This window comes from Phaseolus vulgaris, unplaced genomic scaffold, assembly GCF_000499845.2.
Source record: "Phaseolus vulgaris cultivar G19833 unplaced genomic scaffold, P. vulgaris v2.0 scaffold_15, whole genome shotgun sequence".
NCBI classification, from domain to species: Eukaryota; Viridiplantae; Streptophyta; class Magnoliopsida; order Fabales; family Fabaceae; genus Phaseolus; species Phaseolus vulgaris.
The window spans coordinates 386,979-412,015 of record NW_027174084.1 but is presented as its reverse complement, the minus strand read 5'-3'; the positions used below and the strand labels follow the sequence as shown (position 1 = coordinate 412,015).

The 25,037-nt window shown below is 32.5% G+C and overlaps 3 protein-coding genes across 4 annotated transcripts; 1 reads left to right on the top strand and 2 right to left on the bottom strand.

Moving 5' to 3' along the window:
- Positions 1 to 1,340: 1,340 nt before the first annotated feature.
- LOC137817079 (oxysterol-binding protein-related protein 3C-like) lies at positions 1,341 to 7,356 on the bottom strand. Its single transcript, XM_068620309.1, has 10 exons — positions 6,884 to 7,356; positions 5,963 to 6,056; positions 5,566 to 5,682; positions 5,404 to 5,476; positions 4,970 to 5,088; positions 4,648 to 4,769; positions 4,027 to 4,203; positions 3,048 to 3,192; positions 2,086 to 2,264; positions 1,341 to 1,721 (listed from the first exon to the last, which is right to left on the bottom strand). Exons 1-10 carry the CDS (start codon positions 6,979 to 6,981, stop codon positions 1,475 to 1,477), a joined length of 1,371 nt encoding a protein of 456 aa, XP_068476410.1. The 5' UTR covers positions 6,982 to 7,356; the 3' UTR covers positions 1,341 to 1,474.
- Positions 7,357 to 9,765: 2,409 nt separating this feature from the next.
- Positions 9,766 to 12,459, bottom strand: LOC137816993 (PGR5-like protein 1B, chloroplastic). The gene is made up of 7 exons (XM_068620185.1): positions 11,990 to 12,459; positions 11,798 to 11,860; positions 11,620 to 11,706; positions 11,126 to 11,366; positions 10,768 to 10,841; positions 10,489 to 10,587; positions 9,766 to 10,324 (listed from the first exon to the last, which is right to left on the bottom strand). Exons 1-7 carry the CDS (start codon positions 12,179 to 12,181, stop codon positions 10,241 to 10,243), a joined length of 840 nt encoding a protein of 279 aa, XP_068476286.1. The 5' UTR covers positions 12,182 to 12,459; the 3' UTR covers positions 9,766 to 10,240.
- Positions 12,460 to 13,919: 1,460 nt separating this feature from the next.
- On the top strand, positions 13,920 to 16,891 carry LOC137816992 (RHOMBOID-like protein 1). Of its 2 annotated transcripts, none has more exons than XM_068620183.1 (6): positions 13,920 to 14,527; positions 14,733 to 14,896; positions 15,079 to 15,242; positions 15,359 to 15,627; positions 16,105 to 16,231; positions 16,455 to 16,891. In XM_068620183.1, exons 1-6 carry the CDS (start codon positions 14,205 to 14,207, stop codon positions 16,578 to 16,580), a joined length of 1,173 nt encoding a protein of 390 aa, XP_068476284.1. In that variant the 5' UTR covers positions 13,920 to 14,204; the 3' UTR covers positions 16,581 to 16,891. The 2 variants fall into 2 exon arrangements, with proteins under 2 accessions (XP_068476284.1, XP_068476285.1); XM_068620184.1 differs by having other exon boundaries at positions 13,990 to 14,404.
- Positions 16,892 to 25,037: the final 8,146 nt, after the last annotated feature.

The following is a 25,037-nucleotide window of genomic DNA, read 5'->3' as shown; positions in this document are numbered from 1 at the left end:
ACTCATAAGATAGCAATATTGAATAAAAATTATATTTTCTTTGGTAATAACTTCACTACATTTTATTTAATTGAAGACTTGTAAACTATAAGAAGTTTTATCATCAATCAAATTTTTATGATATAAGTGCGAGGAGTAAGAATTTTACTAATAATCGGAACGAAAGATGTTCAAATTACACACACAAAATTTATCATATTTCTTATACAATTACAAAGGAATTTGTGCATATGCAATTACTCACAAATTCAATAAATATGACAAAATAGTTCAAATGTTTTGAAAATTTACTTAAATTTAACTAATTTATATTTTACCTTCAATATGCAGTTTTTGCTAAGATATTCAATGATTTACAAAGTGAAATAAAAATTGGTATTAGATTCTTCATCTTTTTAGTTGTGTATTGCTTCGAATTAAAAAAAAATGTTTGACAATACATATAACATGATGTGATATATATAAATTTTTAAAGATAAAACTAATTAAAAATTTATTTAACATTCATTGGTATAATAGACTTCCTTCCATCTTATTTGTTCTTAGAATTATTTAAAAATAGGTATAGTCTATCTATGTATCGTTTTTGTTAACATATGAGTTTTAATCTAATCATCCGTATTTTTGTATTTTTTTAAATATTTTTTTCATGTGATAATTGTTGTTATTTGAGGTGTCAGTCTAGTTGATCTTAAGTTGTATGGTAATATCTAACATGAAAGTTTTTATTTTAAAAAATATATAATATCTTAAATATAATAATAATAAATATATATTAATAAATTTGAGCTCAAAATATTGATTGAGATTAAAAGGTTGTGCTTAGATTGTAGAATTCATAATAATAATCCTAAATCCAAATATCTTTCAAATTATTGTAAATTTACATGCAAATAGAAGTTGAGAAAACAAACCATCATTCTTATTCTCTCAACTATAATATTTCCCAACTGTAACAAACAAAACACATTTTGTCACACTTTTATTATGTCTACGAAACATGTTCTTTCGTAAGGTCTTGCATCTTTCTTTCCAAAACACATTATTTGTTAAGATGTTATATTATTTTTTCCAGACACATATGATAAATTGTTTATAAATTTAATACACTTTAATATATTGAGCATTTTGCTTGACAAAAGTTTGATTAGATGGGCCCCACATGAATTTTTGTTCCAATAAAATAAGAGAAAAAACGGGACAAACACTATATTATAATTATTATTATTATTATTATTATTATTATTAGTGATTAATATTTCAATTTTAAAACACTCCCAGAATCAATCATAAGAGACTGCGGTTTTGTAATCAATTATAAAAAATTAATGATGACAGGATAATGAACTGCAGCTATAATGTACACAAGGCAACCGTGAGCTAGAAACAAAATTCTTCCACGTATCATCAATGAATAAAAGAAGTTACATGATCTAATTGGCATAAAAAAAACCCAAAAACACATAGAAACTACTCATTCTGTGGACAAATTAACATACTGCCATGGATTGAATGGAATTTCTTTGTTATCAACATGATCAATGTTGTCTGGGTTACCAATAGCAGTTCGATACTCAGTGTATTTACCATTGTAATGGTAGATCTCCAAATCACCCCATGGAGTTGATGTGACTTCTTCAGTCAAATCAAACCATCTTGGTGCAAATTTATGCTCTTTGGCTTCTCTGATCTTCTTTTCAGCTCGTTGCCTCTCCTCCAAACTGCAAGGGAAACCAACACAATATCTTAGAGTGTAGTTATGCCAGTGGAAAACTCAGTAGGCAAAATTGGCAGAGTGGCTGAGATGCCTAAAAGATCCAAAGTAAGAAAAACAAAATCTGATTTCTGACTAACATCACTCTGCAATCACTGGGCATTAGAGTATTAGATCAACACATCCTTAAAAGTATAAAAGTAAGTAATTTCATCCTTCTAATCCAAATTCTTGTACTTAAATAGTATTGTAAGCGTAGAAGACAAGACTGAACATGCAAAACTGTTAAATTATATTTGTATTACACTTTTAGAATGCACACTAACAACACATTTTCAAGCCTAAAAGGAATGAAAGTAAAGGTCAGCAACCTGCTCTTTTCTGTCCCTGATTTGGATAGATCACCCATCTCAAGTGCAAATCTATCTGGGCGTAAACGGGAGTCTGATGCTAACAAATTTCTAGGAGCAGTGTCAAAGCTGTTTAATTTATGCGCAAAGAATGTATAGTCGAATTTATCATTTGTTGGAATATCAGCAACATGCCAAACCTGCAGAATAAATTTTGAAGAGAAAATACCAATAAAAATGATAAATAACTTTGCTAGTGCTTGCACCAGTTGTTGTGTCAGCAAAAAATTTATTAAACTAAAAGTACTTCCTATTTTAAAGTAGCATATTAAATTGATACTTGATAGCACCTGTTCAAACATCTAATAAAAGAACTCACCAGTAACACTCAAAATGAAAGGATTACAAATGTGTCTGTTGTCAACTGGTTCGCAGTTAATTTATTTTCAAACAGAAAGACATGTGCATCATAAATCATCAAAATAGACTTGCATGGTGTGAGTCAAATCCAAATGAAGTTTATAATCATATTTGTAAATTGAATGTTTGATCTACAAAAATGGACTCATAAATAATGATGGTAGGAAATTTGAAAGAATTGCAATGTCACAGAATCCCAGCTCCCATATTAGATAGGAAATGAAAAGAGAAAAACCTTTCCTCTTTTCAATGGAAGAGATGGACACAGAAAAACTGGATAACAAAGAGGGGGGGATGGCGAGAATTGGCTAGGTAGCGTATTTATGGATGGAAATATTCACAAGGGTCATCCTGAATTCTTTTCCCATAATTTTTTTCCATTGGAAATAGGGTTTGCCATTTCCACTAATGAGTACTCAGTAGAACTGTATTTTACCAAGCATGGCAATCGATAGACCAAGAAAACAGCAAACATCTAATGTAAAAACAAAGTTATGCCCCTCAGTATATAACTGGTCATGATCATTTTGTATACTTTTTTTCAAACAAAAAAGAAAACACACCTCTAACAATTCTGTGTCTGGAAGAGGCTCTCCTTCCAAATCACAAGGTTGATAACTCATTGACTCATTCCACTTCCCAGTCATCAATATTTTAGGCTCCTCTGCAGAATTATAAACATATCCATCTACTTCATAGCGACCAGCCCTGCAAGATATGAAAAAACAAAAAGCTATTTAAATAATCAATATTTGAATGGAGAACGATAAAAGAAATAGAAAACAGAAAATGAAAGGGATTTAATTCTCCTTAAAATGAAACACAATTTTAACAAACAAAGAATACATATTTTAATGCAGTTGAAGAACCAGATTAAATGGTATTACCAGAAGATTCAATGTCACGACACTTGTTGTAAATACCATATTAATTAGAAATATAGTCTAATTATAATACATAATGGATTTAAATTTCACCTTATAAATCAGTTTTATAAAAATCAGTTTTATAAGTTGAACTAGACTAAGATTGTATAAAAGTCTATCCTTATAGAGTTTATTGGGCAAATCCTACCACCCATCATTGGACGCCTAACAAACCACCCACAAATATTAAGTTTCACATTTGAGATTTTGAGTTCTCAACGTGAGATAATATGTAAGAGATCTCGTATTGTCTAGAGATATCGGCATATTATGATATAAAATTTAGATGTAAACTTCACCACTCAACCCAATTTTGTATGATTGAATTAAACTTAAACCAACTTTTTAATATGGTATCAAAATCTATCATAGTAAGGTAGATGCAAACATCATCTTACAAAACAATTTTGTAAGGTTAAATTAGATTTAAATTTACTTTCTTAAAATATTACTGGAATCGAACATTTTAATTTCAATATACATTGAAGTCCAACTATAATGATATGGACATAATTGCCAACCAGTTGAATCTAAATCCAATATAGTTCCAATACAAAACCAATTAAAAAAGCTTTATTTGGAAAACAATACAATAAAATAAAATGATGTTACATACCCAAACCATCCACATGGTTGAAAGTAGAGTACAACTTTGTCCCCTGTTGTCATGTTTGTCATTATCATCTCCCCAGGTGAATCAATCCATGTTCGTCCAAATATCAAATTATTAACCTTGGTTGGAGGGGGAACCAAATCTATGACTACAGCATCCTTCTTGAGGGTTACACGTGTTCTGCAAATAATGATTGCAAAACCTATAATTACTTCCTTGCTAGCAAATTATGTAAAATGACAATTCTGCTGGGAACTAGAAAGTAAAGCAAAGACAAAATTTGTTGTATAATTATATAATACTATATACATACTGCGTCTCATAGCAATAGTTTATGAAGATTCTTTATAAAACTGAAAGAGGAAAACTTCTTTCCAGATTCAAGAGAATTTTAATTAGATTGGAAAAAGCATAACAAATTAAATGAGCCCAAAATACTGTTATATGTCTGTTATCCAGCTAGAAAATACTCATAACTGTATCTTTTCAACGTAGAATAAATAACTCTGGAAAGTAGAGTGTGGCATATGAATGGAGCAATAGGAAGTTGGAAGTATATAGACAATGAGTGACAATAAGAATATAACAATGTGATGTACTAAATAAGTGCAATGTATTGATCACCTTCCAACGGGGTAAACATCAACAGAATTTCCCAAAAACTTAGTCTTTAACTTTGAAGTCACATCATATGTAAAATGTTCATTCTCAGCATGGCCAGCACTCATCGGGGGATGGTGACTCACCTGAAATTAAAAATATAGCAACAAATATCCAATATAAGGGAGAAGATAAAAATCCCATAAATGTTTTCACCCAACAATGCAAAAGAAAGTAGTGCGAAGAACTTAACAGTTCTTGCAAATGCTGGTATAAATTTCCGAGGAAACATATATAAAAGGTGCGGGGAGACAGAGTTCTTATGAGTCACATACTTAAAAGGTACCTGTTCTGCAAGAAATGTAATTCCACCATGGTTAGCCATCTCATAAGTCTCTCCAAGGATAGGGTTAAAAGGCTTCCAGGTCCGTTGGTATGCAAAGTACACAGATATAGCCCACGATGCTGCAATGATGATGAGTTATGAAAGTAATGAAATAATCAGGAAGTACATGAACAAGAATAGATACTTCAATGTAGTTAGAAGAACAAGAACTAACACGATAGGCTCCAGCGGAGATTTTTTTGGGTCAATTAAATCACATAATCCTTTACTACAAATAAAATATTCAGGTACAGCCTTCATCACGTGTCAAAACTAGATAGAATGTTAGTCACTCTTATTTTTAACTAAACCCTCCATTGCCTTTAAGATTGCAATTCACTTTATCAAAACAATTAAAAAACTAGCAGAGAATAAGAGGGAAACAAATAACTCACATGCATACACCATCCTCATGCAAGGGTCCTCACATGTATCTGCCTGATCTAACAAGTAGGAGTACTCCATCAACTAGTTCAAACAATTCAAAGTTCAATCAAGTGCTAGTACAAACAAATAGAGCAATTTAACAAAGCCAAAAGTAGTAATGGTATGCAAACCTCTGCCATTTTCTGAAGCATAGTCATTGGTTCAAAAATAATAACAGGTAGCGTTACCATTGATGTTATATCTGAGCCAATATATTTATGCATCATCTTCCAGTAACCATCTCTTTCCTGTATACAAAAGTCAAACATAGGAAAAAACAATAATATCACGTCAAAGTATGCATCAGATATGTGCTGAAAAGAGAAAAAGAAAATAAGTAAAACCAGAAGAATGGGTGGAATCCATATGATCAACAATCAATAAAACTAAAAAGGCAATTCAAGCAGATAATTTAAAGATAACCCAAGAGCATTTTCAAAGTCTAAGCAGAAAGTAAAAAATAAGGTAATGCTGAAAAAGGTTGGAACCAAAAATAACATTTGCGAAATAAACAAGCAAAATAAGCACCTCAGGTTTCCATCTTCCTCTCTGGGCTTCCTCCTCTGCATCCTCTTTACCACCCTCCGGATTTATAACTTCTACCCCTTCATATCCCAGCAAACTAGAATAAAAAGAGAACATGAGTAAGCTTACATTCCCCCGAATATCTACATTTCTTAGTGATGAAACTGATAAGTTCCCGTGAAAAAAAAATGTAAAATATGAAACTAAAATGGATGGGCGTGTTATTATAATATAAGTTCTAGGACCAAAACGTTTGGGGTAAAATTTCCACAAGCTTACTTCATTTCTTGATAATGTGAATGTGATTAAAGAGATTCCAATTAGATAAACAGAAGTTTACTTTAATAATTACTAGTAGCTCACATTCTTGATATATAGAACAGTTGAAAATTACACTGGACTGCAGATCCTTGATGGAACACTACTCGATAAATCTTTCCAGTACCGCGTTGAGATATGAGAGCTAGGAACTACGAACAAGTACATGGAACGGCAATTCTCTCTTCTAACCGTTATAGTGATTTGAATGATGATGAAAACACTATAATAACATGTTTTTGCCGTAGTTAATACTTTGTAATAATTAAAAATCCTATCTCTTATCCTCAAAAGCTATGATCATATGTGCACTTGATTACAAAATCTAAGGTGGGAAATACAAGTTGCCTGCTTGTCTCACAATATGAATGAATATTGAAGAACACAGGAAAATCTAAGTTTATAACCCAACAAATATTAAATAATCATTCGGTATTGTCAATGGCACTTTAAACTACAAGATAAGAACACACACATGTGTCTAGATTACGAATACACAACACATACGAATACGATTATATATATATATATATATATATATATATATAAATGAATGCAATAGGAATACGAGAATCCAAAAATGAAATTTTGCTTGAGAAAAAATACCCGTTTACAGATCGGTGCATAGCATTGCTGAAGACGGAGAAGCCGGAAGTCATGGCGGAAAAAAATCCCTTGTTGTCATTCTTCTCGGGGCTACCCATCTCGTTTGAAACCCTAATTTAAAAGATTAGAAAGAAGGGAAAGAAATCCACGATGGCTTTTCGAATTGTCAAATTTTGTTGTTCGAAATGAAAACAAAAGAAAAACTTGGAATGAAGAAAGAAAGGAGTGGGAGGTAGAAAGAGAAAATGGAATAGTGATTTGAGGAATGAATTGAAACGTTGAGAAAGGAACAGGAAAATTTGGTTTGTTTGGATTGCGTAGGTAACGGTTGTGTTTGGTGTTTGGATTTGTGTGTGTTTTTTTTTGGAGTTTAGAGAGTCCGAAGGAAGTGTGGATGAACGAATGAACGTAGAAACAGTGACTCTTACGCTACTTTTATGGCGCGTGCGTATGGCATGGAGGGAAACTGAAACAGAGATTATGTTTAACGGTCATCCTTAATATAATATTATTTGACTTTCCTTTAATATGATCAAATGCTTTGACTTTCCTTTAATATGATCAAATGCCCTTCTAATTTAACATAACTAATTAATTTATTCAAATAGTAATGTTAATTTTTCTAATAATTTATATTTTTCATCGATCATTTATTGAGGTATATGATTGTTTTCAAATAAAAAAATTCCTCAAATAGATCTCCACACTTTATCTTCCAAACTAGAATTTTTAGTAAGTTCAGAAATAAACACTATTATTTATTGATTACAAAAAAGTTTGAAAGTTTATCTAGTTTAACATCCTAGTTACATAACAATATATCAGACAATTATATAATTATATATATATATATAAAACAAATGAACAAAAAGATATATACAACACTTTATTCTATTCCATGTAAAATTTTATCATCTACAACACCATCTCCTCAACGTAACATAGAAAGTAACGTAAGTTAGTGTTTTAAAACTTCCAATATCAATGCAGCTTTCAATCACAAACATAAAAAACTTTCAATCACAAACATGTAATTCATCCATATATTACATTTTAACAAAAGAGTCAAGTGTCTATAATTAATTTATAATCAATATTTCTCAAGTTAGAAGTTCATTGACCAACATACATATACATTTGACTCTATCTCTAAAAGATTCATGCATTGACTTAAATTTAGATATCTACATCAGTCAAACTACCCTATTGTGAAATCATGTAGTCATATACATAATAATCCTAGTACCAAATCATCTCATGTGATAGGGTTAACAATTTAAACCAATTATCTTTCAAATAGTAAACTCATTCATATGAACAATTCTTCAACTCTCACCATCTAATAATCTTCATCTATATGACTTCAATATATCACTAGAGTTATGATAACTCATTCTAAAATGATTTCATTTTCTGAAAATATTTTGTCTCGATCACATTTTCGCATTATTCATATTTCATTTCACACATAACTACACCATTAAATTACACAAAAATTTAGATTTTTAAACAATCCAATATATAAAAGAAAATCACATACGAATTATTTTCAACTACATATATAAATATCAAATTTCCTAAGTTAAAATCTACAAATCACCTCTAACTTAATCTCAAATATTTATCTTGAGATATACATTCTGTAAATTACACTTTTATATATCAAATCAAATATGATTTTTTTTTATTGTACCATGTTTTCTCTCTCTTATACTAGGTCTCATACATATTTGATTATTGTTTATAATTTGAATGTTATTTACAATTTTTTAGTTATTTTAGTGAAATCAAAGTACATAATTGAATGACAAGAATGAATGTAGTTAAGGTGAAGATATTCAAAATTATCATTCTAAGTATTAGAATTACAAGTAAAAGTTTGTCCAACATTGTATACTCATTATTTTTAAAACATTTTCTCATAGAAAATCTCAATACTAATATAATGACAAAGTTATGTGTAGATAGTAAGCATCTATTACTGATAAATAATATTAGAAGTATTTAGATTTAAGTTTTGGTTTGTCTTTGTTTCTTACATGCAGATAGATATATCAATTAATTTATATTTGTTAGCAACTAAGAAGAATTAAAGTTTTTGTAATGTGATATTAGGTTTCATAGTTGTTTGTGTTTTTTTTAATTGTAAGAATTGTGTTTAATGTACTTATAGAGAAGAATAATATAAATTATTATGTACGTATTTAAAGTGATATAGGTAAAAATATACTATATTAAAAAGGGTTGTAATAGTAATTTAAATTTAGGAATAATTTATCAATTTTATTAACTATAATAATTTGAAAGGGTTATGAATTTAAACAACTGACATGAAGTATATAATTCATTAATATATAAAATATTTTTAACCAATATTAATTACATTAAAAATTTGTTGAAGCGTTAGTTTTAGGCATGAATATATATTTCTTGTGCTTGTAATTACGTAAATACAATAACTTTCAAAATATAAAGCTTTTTTAATACAAATTACAGTATTCTTCATATAACAATAAACTTTACTCTAACAAACTTTTTGTACACAAATTTTCAACAATAATACATATGTTTTATTATTTCAAAGTTTATCAAAAAATTATTATACCTAAAATTATCTATTAATTTTGATGATAAATTAAATTAAATTCCTAATCAAATTTAAAAGAAAAGTCGTCAGTATGCACGGATCTCAGGCTATAGTTTCCTATGTAATTAAAATTATATATATATATATATATTATTTATATATATATATTATTTATATTTCTAAACTTAAACTTAAGTTAATTACAAACCAAAACAGTTTGAAATTTTATCAAATATATATGTTCAATTATTATCTTCAATGTTATATTAGTCATACATAATTGAAAAGATAGTCATTAAAGATAATTATTTTATCATTCAGAATAATACTTCTTTCATGTTCAACTCATCCGAACTCATATTTACATTTTTATTCTATAATGCTCTGACTTGAACATTGAAGAATATTTTCCAACAGACCTCTCCTCTTATAGTACGTAAAGGCTCTTCACCTTCCCCACAGCTTGTCCAGATTGTCTCCATTGGTAAGAACAATAATTAAAACTAAAGTTACACTTAACATCTATAACAGCTTGAAAAAAAAATCTTTAACATTCACACGCCCTCAAATAAAAGAAATTAGGTGTCCACCCATTGACATGTTAACTACTTCCTGTATGAAAGTGTTACAACTTACAAGATGAATTCTGAGTTCTAACAAAACTGTTATGGACTAAGAAGAATTGAACAGAATTTGGTTTTATCCATTCCTTACTTCCTTACTAGCTAATTCATATTCACAATCATACAAGCCCCTGATGGGAAGAAAATTTACGGCTCTCTCTGGCGTCGGGATCTTCGAACAAGGTAAATACGCCCATAAACCCATTGTCTACCTGATCTTAAATCCGATTGCTGCAAAAATAATAACATCATTTGTCATGCAAAGAGCAAAATAGTTGCAACTCTTGTTTACATTGTCAAGTTTCTATTTTCTCTACTCAAAAAATGAGAATTAGATCGCGGTCTAGTTTTACAAACTGTCTTATGCAAGAAGTAAAAAGAACATATTTTATTACCTCAGCTTTGGTACGAAATTCCAATAAGCATTCACACACATGACAATCTGCTCTATGAGGTGAGTTGTTACCCTTGTCCGTTCTCACAAAAGCAAATACCTTAAAGAAAATGAATTCAACACCGTGAGAATGATTCAAGTGAAGTATGAACATTAAATAGTGCTTCTCTAGCGGGACAAATAGGGCCACTCAGTCGAGCAATGAGATGGGAAAAGAAACTAGACACCTATATATTACACTGTCACTGTGGGAGTCTTTGTATATAGCTCAGTGACTGACCTCTTCTCCACAATTTGGACATGAACCCTTTAATGCCGCTAAATCCACCCTCCATAGGCCCTGAAGCACCTTAACTGTGGAAATACACAATTAGTAACATAAATACAGAAGCAGCCACGCTGAAATAAAGGTGTTAGCAAAAGGGTAAAACTTACACTCGGTTCCTTCCTAAGGTGTTTAACAATTCATGTAATAAATGTTTACATTAAAATCAGAAAAGTTTTTGAAAGTGAAAGTCTAATTCCAATTAGGGAAAATGCTAAAAGTACACAAGGAACCACTCAATTTAACTAAACTAAAGGGTTTGTCATTTAATTTGAACTAGTGTTTGGAGTTCAAATTCGGAAATGATTTTTACCTGAAGCTGAAGCAACAGGGTAGCCAATAACCAAACCGAGTGCCGTGAGGATAACGCTGTTGACCACAAAAAGAAACCCTACTCCTGATGCTTGACTAACATATGATAATCCTCCCGAGTCAAATGCTTTTTGATAAGCTGTGGTAACAGTGTACAATATAGGCCAAACACAAGCTGAACAGCCAAGTGCAAGAAACAAGGACCATAAGCTTGCTAATGCAAAAGCCATAGAAAGATCTTCCTGCCCTACATCCACAGTCACTCAGTATAATTCAAGTGGAGAAACCAATAGAACAAAAAAAGGAAGGCATGGGAACCTCAACACCATACAAAAATTGTCCTTATATCCAAAACATGCAGAAGACACTGTGGACATTCAACTGAAATACATCACACCACACACAAATGTAACTGTCCAATTCTTAATTTCATTAAGAACACATTGGAAACCAAAACATGATAATTCAAATAAGGAAATTGGAGAAGAAAGTTACATCAGAATCAGCATATGTGGAGTGCCTCCGGATACTGCATCGAGGGTACTTGACAACCGACTTAGAACCATACCACTTAAGCTTCAACTGTTTCCATCATAAGACGAGTTAATATATAATTAAGAGACTAAGTGTGTAACGAAAAGTTGAGTGGTGAATTCAAAAAGTAGATAAACACCTCTATTCTATCAAACATGTCATCGAGTATCAAAGGATCTCCACTGTAATACGCATCCCGCGCCTATAAACAATCCACGTTCGTTGCGTTAGCCCTTGAATGAGTGCAGAGTTAATGATTCTTTTGTGGCGATTATATTAACGGATAAGTGAAATTGAGAATGAAAAATGGTGAATTGAAAAGACGCGTGACCTGAGAGTAAAGAGCTTCGAGGGTTTCTTTGGTGGCGGTGTGAAGGGGGCCAACGTATATGCAGGACGGCGCACGAGGAGGGTCGACGCAGGCTCGAACGGAGAACAAAGAAACGGTGCGGTGGCTTCTGAATCTGCTGGATATGGTTGACTGCACCGCGCTGAAGGCGTTGCTGCTACACGCGCCTCCCATTCACTTCGTTACGCTTTAAAATTGAAAATGGGAAATGGAACAGAACAGAACAGAGAGAGGCCAACCACATAAATAAATATAGAGACAGAGATCCGAATTCATGAGACTGCGTCACTACTTGGATTTGGTTTCGCCCCCAAAGCTATGAATCTCGTTCGTCCTCTTTCGTTCTTTGTCTTTTCCCTGTAGAAAAGACCAAAAAAATGAAAAAAAAAAAACAAAAAACAAAATTGCGTTTGCCGGGAGTCGAACCCGGGTCTATTGCTTGGAAGGCAATTAATACGCTTTCATGCTATTTGTTTTAAACTTATTGTATTTATTATAAACATTCATAATTAAGCTGAAAAGAAAAGAATGAGAATGTTGTGTTTGAGGAGTTAATGGAACACTGGAACTGAACCTATTGCTTCCAATACAATGCAGGGATTGCTTTTGAAATTAGAATGCTCCAATGAACACTCTTCACCCTTTCTTTTCCGTAACGTAACTGTAAACATGTCTTTTCAACAACAACATAAACTGTAACAAAGTATGTGTTCTGTGGATAACATAAACATCTTCATGGAATCATGGTTCGTCCAATCAAAATTCTACTCTTCTTTATGTACGTTCCAGATTGGATAAAATATCACTAGATTTATTTTAATAATCTTTTTAGATTTTAATAATCTTTTTAGGTTTGTACCTGGGTGACGACGAGATCTGAGTAATGTTGATCCACTTGATACACAATTTGCTATCGTGATGGTAGTCTTTGAATTTTTCAAAGTTCTTCATCTCCTACGCGTGTGCTCTGCCGGTCGGTGGGGTACCTGCGATTACACTCGCTCAAGTCAGTGCTAGTGATTAGTCTGTTCTTTTAGGATATTAAAAACGGATCTTTTCCCCTTTAGAAGTCTTATTTATAGATTGACTTGGGTCTCTTCCCGCGTGGACCAGATAATTGGCTCACTAAGACGTGTGTAGTGATCACCAGATCGTGTATAGTGGTTTCCTGATATTACGGAAGTGTCTTTCGCAGTGTGTTTAACTCATTCAACTTTAATTGTAACTGCTTTTTTGACACATATTACATTATATTATTAATTCATGTCTTCGGTCGTTCGGTAGAATCAGTATTATGTTTTAGACATTCCCTCGATCTTGCTTGAAGATTTAAATTCATTATATCAAAATACTAATAAATAAATTGTTAAGTATATATAAATTAGCGTGAGAAACATGACTTTTTTTAAATATTTAAGTATGAAAACGATTATGTTTTGTTGCCTAATCTTCTAAGAAAAACGTTTGGACTTGAGTCAACATCTCACCTAATTATAATCCTTTCCATTTGTCGTATTGTGCCAACTTTTGTTTCTTTGAAGAAATGCGAAATATTATATTTAAGAAATCTTAATATTTTGTTTGGATTATAATATTTTCATTAGTTTCTAAATTGTAGATATACTTAGATTATATTTATTACATCTTTATAAGGTTTTAATTTACTTGAGTTTTACTCTACTAAATAACTTCTAAGATAAGATAAATCTTTGTTAGCCCTTAATCTATGGCTCTAAAGCAAGGTGTCCTAAAATAAAAATATGAAATAATTAAAAATAATTTTCCTTTTTACAGTAATACCCATAGTGTGGAATTAAAAACAAGGGTTACATCAATTAATCAATTAAAAAGAAGAAGAAAAAAAAGACCACTGAGATCATATGATATAAACAATTTTGCAGTAGAGTATAACGTAGTATACCTTGGTAAACGCGAAAAATAATAATGAAAAATATAAAAGGTAGAAGAAATGAGAAAGAGATGGTTGGTGGCATTGGTTAGAAAATTGGTGCAAAAGAAACGAAACAAGAAGCAAGAGCATGCGAATGAAGAACACCCAACCACCCATTTCATAACTTGCCTCGTTGCCCTTTGTTGGATTTTCCGTTCACTAACTTCCAAACCCCCAAATCGTAATCACTCCAATGAATTAGATTAAAAGTTTCAATCTTTTGTCAAAGGGTCGACGAGGAGGAACATGATGGGGAGCGACCCATCGTCTGCAAACTTCGAGGTCAAGGTCCATCCGCGCCGGGATGCCACCTCCCAGAGACACATGTCGTCGCCGTCGGATCCCCCCGCCGTGAACGATCGCAACTTCAGCCTCTTCAGGCGCTGGTTACCCTGGCTCGTGCCCACGTTCGTCGGGGCCAACATTGTCCTCTTCATCCTCACCATGTATGTAAACGATTGCCCTAAGCATTCCTTCACTGGTAGCTCTTCATGCGTTGCCCCTTTCCTTGGAAGATTCTCTTTTCAGCCTCTTAAAGAGAACCCTCTCTTAGGCCCTTCTTCCTCCACGTCAGTTCTTCTTGTTTCTTTCATCTCTAAAAACACTTTTTTTTTTTACTTTTGTCATCTGTCATACATTTTTACAACTACTAATGGATAGTATAACCAGTTATGTTAATGTTACTATGTAGGTAGTATCCATATTTGTTGGGTTGGAGCTGTTTTAATTCTGCTATTGACAGTTTATTTATTTATTTTGAAAACAAATGTTTAGATTAGGGAAGATGGGTGCTCTTGAAGTGGATAAAGTTGTTCATAGACACCAGGTTTGGCGCCTCTTCTCTTGTATATGGTTGCACGGTGGGGTTGTTCATGTGCTTGCCAACATGTTAAGTCTTGTTTTTATTGGAATTCGCCTTGAGCAAGAATTTGGATTTGGTATGGTTCTGGTAATTATCTTTGCATTGTCCCATTATATCATTTCCTTTTTTTTTCATGACAACAAAAACAAAAATCACATTATTATATTGCCTTAATGTTCTTGAAGTCAAGAAATTTAGCAGAGTTTAGCAACTATCTCAGTTTCAGATTGTAATATATACTTTGCTCGTCCTTGGCAGTTAGAATTGGATTTCTGTATGTGATATCCGGTTTTGGAGGGAGTTTGCTGTCTGCTCTGTTCATACCAGAAAGTATATCTGTTGGTGCTTCTGGTGCATTATTTGGTTTACTAGGGGGCATGCTATCAGAGCTGTTCATAAATTGGACAATATATGCCAACAAGGTGAATGATTATGTGTTCTATTCAATAGTGCTTGCTTTCTGATAAACAATCCGCCCTGCTCTTCGTGTAACTGACATTTTATTTCTTCTGCATTCTATGTTTGTATTCTTTTGCAGTTGGCAGCTTTATTGACTCTTATAGTCATCGTTGTAATCAATTTAGCTGTTGGAATTCTTCCACACGTGGATAATTTTGCTCATATTGGAGGATTTGTCTCTGGCTTTCTTCTTGGGTTTATCTTTTTGATTCGCCCCCAGTTCAAATGGGTTAGTAGTAGATATAATAGGAAGTCTAGCTCTGGACCTGCTGGACCTCCGGTGAAATACAAGCACAAACCTTATCAGTATGTACTGTGGGTCATATCCTTCGTATTACTGATTGCTTGGTAAGTTCTCTTTTATTTACGACTACAATTGGTCACATTCGACTTTTTGGCTAGCCAAATTCTATCAAATTCACTGTTTGAACCACAAATTGGAAGATTCTAACAGCTTCGTTAAAAAAGTTTGTAGCCATGGTAATTAAGTTTCTGAATGTCTGCTTACAAAGGCTCTGTTAGAAGCATTGGTGTTGGAAAGCTCTCTTTAACTGGTCTCTCAGTGGTTTTGTTTATCCTGGCTTTTCTCCCTTTAGGATGGTTCTTGTTCCTCCTAGCTCTGAGTTCTTTGTATATTGCCTATGTTTTTCTTCCATGGCAAGATTTATAAATTCATGCTACAATGGTATATTAATTAAATCTTATGGCTTGAGAAGTACTACTTTTTCTTATTGTTTAACTTTAGGATTTTATCTCTTTTGGTGTGTTCTTCAATTTGATTTATCACAGTACGCCCCCAAATCTGAGCGTTCTATATTTTGACAGGTTGGTTACTGGGCTGGTTTTGCTTCTTCGAAGTGTTAACCTGAATGACCACTGCTCATGGTGTCATTACTTAAGTTGTGTCCCTACATCAAAATGGAGCTGCAAAGCACAACAGTTTTATTGTGAGGTTAGTGCCCTTTCTTGGTGTACTTGGCATCCATGCAGCTTCCTATAGCAGAAGCTAATGGAATTAATTGTGTGGCTGTGTTGAAAGAAATTATATGATTTTGTTGCCAAAATTTAATGCCTGAGAATTCAACCACATTATTTTAAGAAGTTTGCTTACAATGTTTTTTCGATATCTAAGTTGGTTGGTTTTGATACGGATGTTTTCTGATGCAATGCTGCAGTCAATCCAAATGGGAAATCAGCTTAACATAACATGCTTGAGCAATAGGAAAAGTGAGATTTTTCCTCTTTCAAGAACTAGCTCGACGGATGCTCAACAACAGATATGTTCTCAACTTTGCAACTGATATCATAGATCACTCGTGCAACATTTCTTAAGGCAAATGCCTTCAGCAACTTGTGTATATGATCATACTTGCTGATACAGAGATATTATTTCTTCTGGATAGGGAACAAGGGTTGTTATGACCGCCATTACTAGTATATTCTTACCACTGTTTTTCCATCTTAGTTAGAATTCTTTTGTAACATAAAGAGATGAAGTTATATTTGATTAAAGAAGCAAAAATACTTGTCAAATATAGTAAATGTTGTCAAATGGATTGATTGTAAAAAAAAAAGATGCATAATTTATAGCTTTGGCTTTTGTTTCAGGTCAGTTCTTTTTGTTATACATTGCTAAACATCCGAAATCTTCAAATTTTCATAACCTGTTACACTTGGTTCTGATAAAAAAAAAATTATCCTTTGACAGTTGGTGCTGTGATATCTCTAATTTTTGTTTCCTTAAGATGCTAAGGCATCAACGGTTCAACACTGGTGAGAGCAAATCCAGTATACTGACCAAATCATGAAAATGATAATTGACAAATGAAGCTGAATTGTTTCTCATGTGTTTTCTCTAGCTTCTACACAAGACCACTGAATTGGTACTATTTTTTTTGGTGGGGGGTAAAAGAAGTGGTCAAAGCTTGATGATCTATATTTTGCCCCACTAATTTCCGACATTACTCAATTTTTTTCAATCACCTCCTATTCATTTCAAAATAAATTTCTAGAATGTAAGAGTTAAATTTCGAATAGTTTATTCTTAAATAAATGGAAGTTGGTAAAAAAGTCTTGGGTTGCAGAAAGAAACATCCCAATATAGCCTTCAATTTCTTGGGTACATATTTAGTTCCCACTATTTACTTCCTCCCTTGTGTTTTGAATCTTTTGAATTTATTGAAGATGGAATAATGTTGACTTTTGTCATCCTTAATTAAAATTCACTTACTCAATTCTGAAAAAAAGTTGACAGAGTTGAAATCAACTAAAGATCCTACTTCGCACAGTTGTGTTTTTTAACATTGTTCTGTGTTAAGCGATTCTAAACATCGTTTTGGAAAGAAATGAAGATTTATTTTCTTTATCACTTGGAGGAAAAATAAATAAACTATATTTTTTTTTAATTTTTATAAAGTTTTATTTTATTTTTAAACAGAAAAAAATATCAAATTTATGTTTTTATCTTATACAGTTCTTTTTAAAAATATCAAGTTAAAAAGGGTAGATTTCTGTTAGGTTATAAAAGATCATTTAGAAGTCTGAGAGTATTGCAGGTTCCTCCTGGTAGATGCCTTGAATAAATGAAGTGCTATGAATGAAAACAATTATTAGTAGTTCAACACTGTTGTCTTAATAGGGTAGGTTCTTTAAGAGTTTGTGATGTGCCACCTAATTTTTTACGGTTGGATTGGGAGAATTTGTGATTCCTGGTAAGAAGAAAGAACCATTGATGGTTTGTAAGGTAGATGGTAATGGTAAATGCTTTTTCTTGTTCACATCACCTCAAATTTTCATTCCTAATTCTGTGGCCCCCCTCTGCATGTTGTAACCGGCAGTTAAATATGATGGTATGGTAGTTGGTACTTTGGACATGGTAGTTATGAATACGGATAAGACAATAAAGAAGGATGTTAGTTGCGCCATAATCTTAGGAACACCAAAAGGAGAAACAAAGGAAAAAGTGTAGACAATGTGTTCCTGTGGGATTAGAACATGAAGCTTTTCAATTATCGCAGTGAGCTTTAAGAGAAAACTTGGCTTTTCACTGAAGTTAAAGTTGTCCATTGATGCAATAAAATGGTCCAAAGTTGAACGCAGAGCAAGTCTTGGGAATATGATTGCTGCATCTGCATGCATGCCAAATTCAGTACATCTACTCCACGACATCATCATTGTTCCTCATAATACGTTTTCAACCTTCTTCTGGTTTCAATATAAATTCTTTTTGAAGGCAAATCTTGGCAGATGAAATTGCTAGGGACAAGTTGTTTCCTCCCAACTATAATTTGTTGGATGGGAATTGACATAGCACCGATCCAAAAGATGGTGTGGAACTTGGAAGGATTCATCTTGCATCATCAATGTCCTTCAAGATCAAATGATGCCTTTTTCAAAATATACAAATGTGAATCTTTAAATTGTATTTTTATTTATTTATTGTTGCAAAGATTTGATGTACATAGAAGATGGTGTAACCCATTAAAGAAGGTAAGAATATAAAAGAGTTGAAGGGCAAAACTGTAAAAAGTAAGCATGATTATGAAAAGCTTAAAAAAAAGGAAGAAGCATCTCGAAGACTTAAATGGAAGGTTACATCGAGAATCATGGAGAGGGAGAAGTTGTGACTAGAGAAGAAGAACACCATAGTCCAATAAGAAAAAACAAAAAATTATTATTTATGTTATTGAAAACTTTACACTCCAATGACATAACCGAATATAAAATACAAAACCTCTTTATGGGTTTTAAAAATCCAAATTGATACTAGTAAAAAATATCTATCTTTTAGGTGTTGAACGATCTTGTCTAATATGTGTTAGACGATCCTCGTTTAATGTGTTAGATAATCTTAGTCTTCTATATACTAGACGGTTTTAGACTTCATAATCTGAATTTCATGTTTAAACTAATTTTAATATACATGACAAAATTGTATGGAAGAACTCTATTTTCACCTTTTGATTTCTTAAAATATATCAAAGTGTGTCTAGCATGATCATCAACAATGGTTAAAAAAATTTTATGTCCATGAAAAAAATGAATACTAATATGATCTCATATATCAATATGAATCAAATTAAAGGTATTTAAAAAATATGTATTACTTTGTTGAAAAGGTAGTTTATGTTGTTCGGCAAAGTGACATATATCACAAGCAGTTATAGAAACAAAATGCACATAGCAAATTTTTTTGTAAATGTACTGAATGGTTCTACTACCATGATGTCCTATTTTGTATAGCCAAAGATCAATATTGTGGTTTTTACAATTAAGAACCGAAAAATCATTCTTCTTAAGATTAAGATAAGATAGTATAATCCCTGACATAGATCAGCTTGTCCAATCATCTTGGATGGAATATTCTCCTAAATCTAACATTTCTTAAGAGAAAAAATTAGTTTGCAGGTTGAATCTTCAATGAGTGTCTGAACAAAAATGATATTAAAAAAGAAAACTTATGTATATACAAAACATTAAATATGACAATTTTTGGAAAATTGAATAGTTCTAGCATGATAAGCAACACTGAAAGATTCATTAGGTAATTTTATATTGATAGGTTTAATTTTGTAAAAGGTAATAAAATGTTCTTTAAGATGAGTCACTGATGAATAACACCAGTGTCAAGAATCTACAAAATTGAATCCTTTGTTTATGTCTTTGGTGTAAAAGTTTCACTACTTTGAATCTAGTTGATATAATGACTTGATGTTGATGGTTCTAAAAGTTGTAAGAGTTTATGTATCTGTTATGCAATGAAAGAATTTGATCCGATCGGTCATCGGTAGTCGATGACGTCAACAGCAGATAACCACGTGGACCACTCGTAGGGTGACACGTGGATCAGGTGGCAGAGAAATCAGGGAGGAGATCACCCAAAATGGTGATCGGTGGTCAGTAACCGAGTGGCCACCGACAGATCAGTTCCAAGATAAACACCTGGGGGAGAACGCGAGAAGCAATAGAGCACCGATCAGTCATCGGGTGCATGGTCATCGGGGTTTCGTGTTACACACAGTTAAACTGGGACTGAGATTCCCAGCGAGAGCGTTACGCATGGACCTCGCATGATCATATCTCAGAGAAAGAGGAGCTGCTCGCCGGTAGAATCGTGCACGAGAGTGGCCTGAGGGAGTTAGTAAACCGGTCAGTGATTGGTGACTCTCTTAACCCATTACGTGCATGACCTCGTGAAGGGGAAATCGTTTATGCAGAGAGCAATGTTTGGTGAGTGTGCCTAGTCCAGCCACACCTGGCGTTCTCCTGGGAATGTGCGATTCACCCAGATGAAAGAAACGCGCTAAGTTACTCCGCAAGGGAATAACTTAGGCGCACAAAGAGATGCGCTAGAGCCCTTCAGGTAGTGGCACGTGTACGGTTAGATGTGAGTTGCAGGCCTCCACGTGTCACCATCTAAGAGAGGCGCGACCAAGATAAAAGTGCACTCCGCGTCGTGAAAGGTACACACACACCCACGTTTTTACTGATTCTGGGTACGTTTTCGCACGATAGCGTAACAGAATTCTGACACACGCAGAGGATAGCGTAACAGAATTCTGTTAGGCACAGACACAGAGAGAGATAAAAAAGAGAATCAGAGAGAGATTCAGGGAGACATTTCTTTTTGTTGGTGATTCTGTGACCTAACTTGAGCGTCGGAGTGCAAACAGCCGCTAGAGGCGCCGTCTGTGTGTTTTGCAGGTTGCGTTTGAAGTTCCCGGAGAAGGTTCTAAGAGCATTCTTGCGGATAGCACAATTGCATAGGCAGGGTAAGGAAGCGACAAAGCAATTCCTCCACGCTTGAGTTGGCGACAGGATCATAATTCCTTTCTAGTTTCTCTTCCCAACCGTGACTATGTTGTAAAGAATCATTCTTTATATTTAGATTACTAACTTTATCTTGATTTATAGTGAATTGTTCAGTTTTCACTATTAAAAAAACTTATTAAATAGAAACTAATTTTAGAGGCAAAAAATAATTAATTGGTACATCGACTAAATTAGATATTATTTTAGAGTCTAAAAAATTATTGGTATCTAAATTATTTTCTAAATTGGTATATAATTAGCTACCAAAGTTTTAGTTACCAATTATTTATATTCTAAAGTTGGTAGCTAAAATCTTGGTAACTCATTAAAAAAGGGTAAAACTTAAAAGAGTTGAAGGACAAAATCGTAAAAGTCACATTGTTTCTGAAAAGCAGAAAATCATAAAAGGAAGAAGCCTCTTGAAGACTTCTATTGTTATGTGCAATGGAAGGTTCTATCGATAACCATGGAGAGGGAGAAGTTGTGACCAAAGAAGAAGAACACCATGGTCTAGGTAAGAAAAAATGAAAAATTAATATTTTTGTTATTGAAAACTTTATACTCTAAAAGCATAGCCTGATTTACAACACAAAACCGGTTTATATAGGCTTTGAAAACTCTAACTGATACTAGTAAAAAACGGTCTCATTTTTTAGGTGTTAAACAGTCTCGTTTTCTACACACTAGACAATCCTCATCTAATATATTGGATGATCCTCGTCTAATGTGTATTAAATGGTCTTTCTCTCTTTCATATATTAGACTATCTCATCTTCTATACACTAAATAGTCTTAATATAATATGTGTGTGTTAGACAATCTAATATATGTTAGTCACCATTTATCTAATATGTATTAGATTGTCCCGTCTTCTCCTACTTATATATCACAATATACAATAAATTAGTGTCATATATGTTTCAATTTTTAAAAATTATGTAATCACAAAATATAAAAGTTTATAGTTAACTTATTTGAAAATTTTAAAATAAATTCATATTAATTTTTTTTAATTAAAGAACTTTCACTAGATATTAAACTTCTCATAACGTTCATAAAGAAAGAGTTATTTATGAATCATGTCACATTTCTTACGCGTAACACCTTCTCACAAGAGTATAGGTTTATGATAGATATTAGAGGTAGGCACATTATATACATTATTTTATTTCTCAGCAAATTTAGTGTATTTTTTGAGTGAAACGGTAACATGACACATGCATTGTAGAAAAACGTTATTTACTTAATTTAAGGTGTAATGAATGAGTTTGTCCATTAATGTTGTCTCCTCTTTTTTGTGAAACCGGTGTTGATCCCCTCTATCTCTTGTCTATCCTTCCCTCCTACTGTATATTCATTCCAAGTGCAGGAAATCATTCCAGACGAACAAGGTGGGCTCTTCTAAACTAAAGCAAGAACAATCCCATAATGTGGTTTATTATGTGTATTTTTCACTGTGGCCAAGTTTTATAATTGGTCAGCAAAATTTTGAAATTTACTCAAGTCAATTAAAATACTTAAATGACAGAGACAATTAGTACTCATCTTTTCGGTATTTCGGACTCTCACTGATATTCTGGATTTTCGGTTATAAACTTCACTGGTTTGGGTTTACGTTGGCTATCGGGTATGGAATATGGACTCTTGCTTATCTAACTCTCGACATCTAGGCTCAAAATCAGCTTTGGGGTGGATTACAAGGGACTTCAATTATAAAGTCAGAATCAATATGTTTAATCATCAAATAAAATTCACTCTACTTATTTGTGAAGCATACTACTTATTTATAGCGATTATTTATTAGACTTTTGACTTAATTGAACTTTTACCTTTTTACACCTTACAATTATTAAATATATTTTGATACCGTGTTTCCTAATTTTATTATTTATTTATTTAATTTAACTTTTTTTTTATAATGATGACTTCGCAACCTTTTAGTCTTTCGATCTAGCAGTACAAGAGTATAATAGCAAAAAATATTTAGTATTAAATGAAAGTTATCTTTTGAAGTTAAAGTTAATGGTAAATGAATTAACTTATAATATAAGTAGGTGATATTATCCTTGAGGCACAAATATTGACAAGAATGTGAATGCATTCTTAGGTCTATATTAAATATCACATGGAAGGAAGATGATTGATAGGGATGGAAATGGATAAAGTTGTAGTGAGTAACTCAATATTTGCAACTTGGTGGGGGCACCCCATCTTCTCTACGTTACTGAATGTTGTGGATTTTGGTGTAGTTTTCTTCACACATTCACACCAATCACCACATGCAATCTTTTGGACTGTCTTTGCCTTCGGTCACAGAGAGCATGTGCAAGACAATATTAGTGCTGCATTCTGAGTTGCATCCACACCATTGCAAGGGAAATATATGAAGAAGGTGTTAGATTAGGGGTCTAAATTTATGTTAATTTAAGGAACTTTAGGTCAAGATGCTTATGGGAAATGGAGACTTGTTGACTACCTTTATTCCAAGCATTTAAATATGTCATATTTTAGTTGAAGGGAATGAATCTATTTACAACCATCAAAAAGGAGAAAGCTGATTTGGTCATCGATGACCCAATAAATCAAAACCAGCAATTAAGCCTAAAATGGTGGCACCAAATGTTCCCCGTTCTCTAGTCTAATGAAAATATGGTGTGAAAGTGAAGGCCAAAAAGATCACCACCAAGACGTGAAAAATACTTCTAAAACTGATAAACAAATTAAAGTCAACAAATAAAAGTGGTCAGGTATCATATAATCCCTCTTTCCCACGCTATCCAAATCAAATAAGTCCTTGTATTAATTGAAAACACAACCATAAAGTATTCAATTTGCTTTATCAAAATAAATAAATATAAAATATTTTAAGAATACTTCAACTCTATTATCTATTATACTCTGAAATTATGATTTCTTTATAATTTCAAAAATAAATCATTCAGCAAAAAGATAACACACTATCACCTAACAGCAGCCTCTATACTACTGTAATTTCTTAGAATAACTTACATATTGTTAACACTACATAATATAATAGTATATATATAAAAGATAACATCAATCTAAGCACAAAGTGAAAGAATGATAAAAAATTCACAAAAAATATGTGAGATCAAAGAACCTGCATAATGCTGGAAAAGAGTTGTCTACATTGCATTTTTTCTCTTGGATTGTATCTGAGTCTGAGTTGTAACTTTGCTTGATCCCTCCTCAAACTAACCAAGCTCAAGAATGACCAAGCATTCACTGACCAACTCACTTGTTACTCCTTTCTTTTTCATATTATAGTTAACTCCAACTCTGCATGTTAAGTTAATTTAATTTTAAATTTTAGATACATGTTCATATATACCAGTATTAGGGTTGTTTGATTCCAACAAATTACTTTTCAATTCGGTTCCTTTTTCTCTCCGAGTAGGTATTTTATTTACTAGTTTGGTTTAGAATACAAAGACAATTCAAAAGCATTAAGAATGAGTTCAGTTTACATTTTAAATGCAGTGCATCAAACTGTTTTTTGATAATTTTATATGAATGTGTTTTGTCCTCATGCTGTACTTTTCATACGGGAAAGGAATCAGAGACACAAGACTAAACAGTTCTTTCTCTTGGTTTTAAACTCAGACACAATTTACACGATTACCAAGTTGCCAATTAAACCTAACAAGTTAATATGAATCATACATGGATAATGTCCAATCAGAAACACTAAAAAAATACATATTAACAAATCGATTCCCATCGTACACAGTACACTGCTTCATTTGCAGCCATAATTTAATAGTTCAAAAGAAATTGCATTGGGGGATTAACTTGAGTAAAATATAGTAGCAAGTATTGCTGACAAATATAGTAAAAACAAAAGGAAGGGAATAACGAGAAGATCTCATATTACCAAGGTCAACTTACAATGTCATTTGTTTTGTTTAGGAATTTATTAACTTCTT

Coding starts and splice junctions, on each gene's coding strand:
- LOC137817079 (XM_068620309.1), bottom strand. CDS start 6,981: ATGGGTAGCCCCGAGAAGAATGACAACAAGGGATTTTTTTCCGCCATG. Junction 5,683..5,962: donor GAGGAAGATGGAAACCTGAG/GTGCTTATTTTG, acceptor TTTTGTATACAG/GAAAGAGATGGTTACTGGAA. Junction 1,722..2,085: donor TCAGGGACAGAAAAGAGCAG/GTTGCTGACCTT, acceptor TTTCCCTTGCAG/TTTGGAGGAGAGGCAACGAG.
- LOC137816993 (XM_068620185.1), bottom strand. CDS start 12,181: ATGGGAGGCGCGTGTAGCAGCAACGCCTTCAGCGCGGTGCAGTCAACC. Junction 11,367..11,619: donor CCACATATGCTGATTCTGAT/GTAACTTTCTTC, acceptor GATGTAGGGCAG/GAAGATCTTTCTATGGCTTT. Junction 10,588..10,767: donor GTCCAAATTGTGGAGAAGAG/GTCAGTCACTGA, acceptor ATTTTCTTTAAG/GTATTTGCTTTTGTGAGAAC.
- LOC137816992 (XM_068620183.1), top strand. CDS start 14,205: ATGATGGGGAGCGACCCATCGTCTGCAAACTTCGAGGTCAAGGTCCAT. Junction 14,528..14,732: donor TTAGGCCCTTCTTCCTCCAC/GTCAGTTCTTCT, acceptor ACAAATGTTTAG/ATTAGGGAAGATGGGTGCTC. Junction 16,232..16,454: donor CACAACAGTTTTATTGTGAG/GTTAGTGCCCTT, acceptor GCAATGCTGCAG/TCAATCCAAATGGGAAATCA.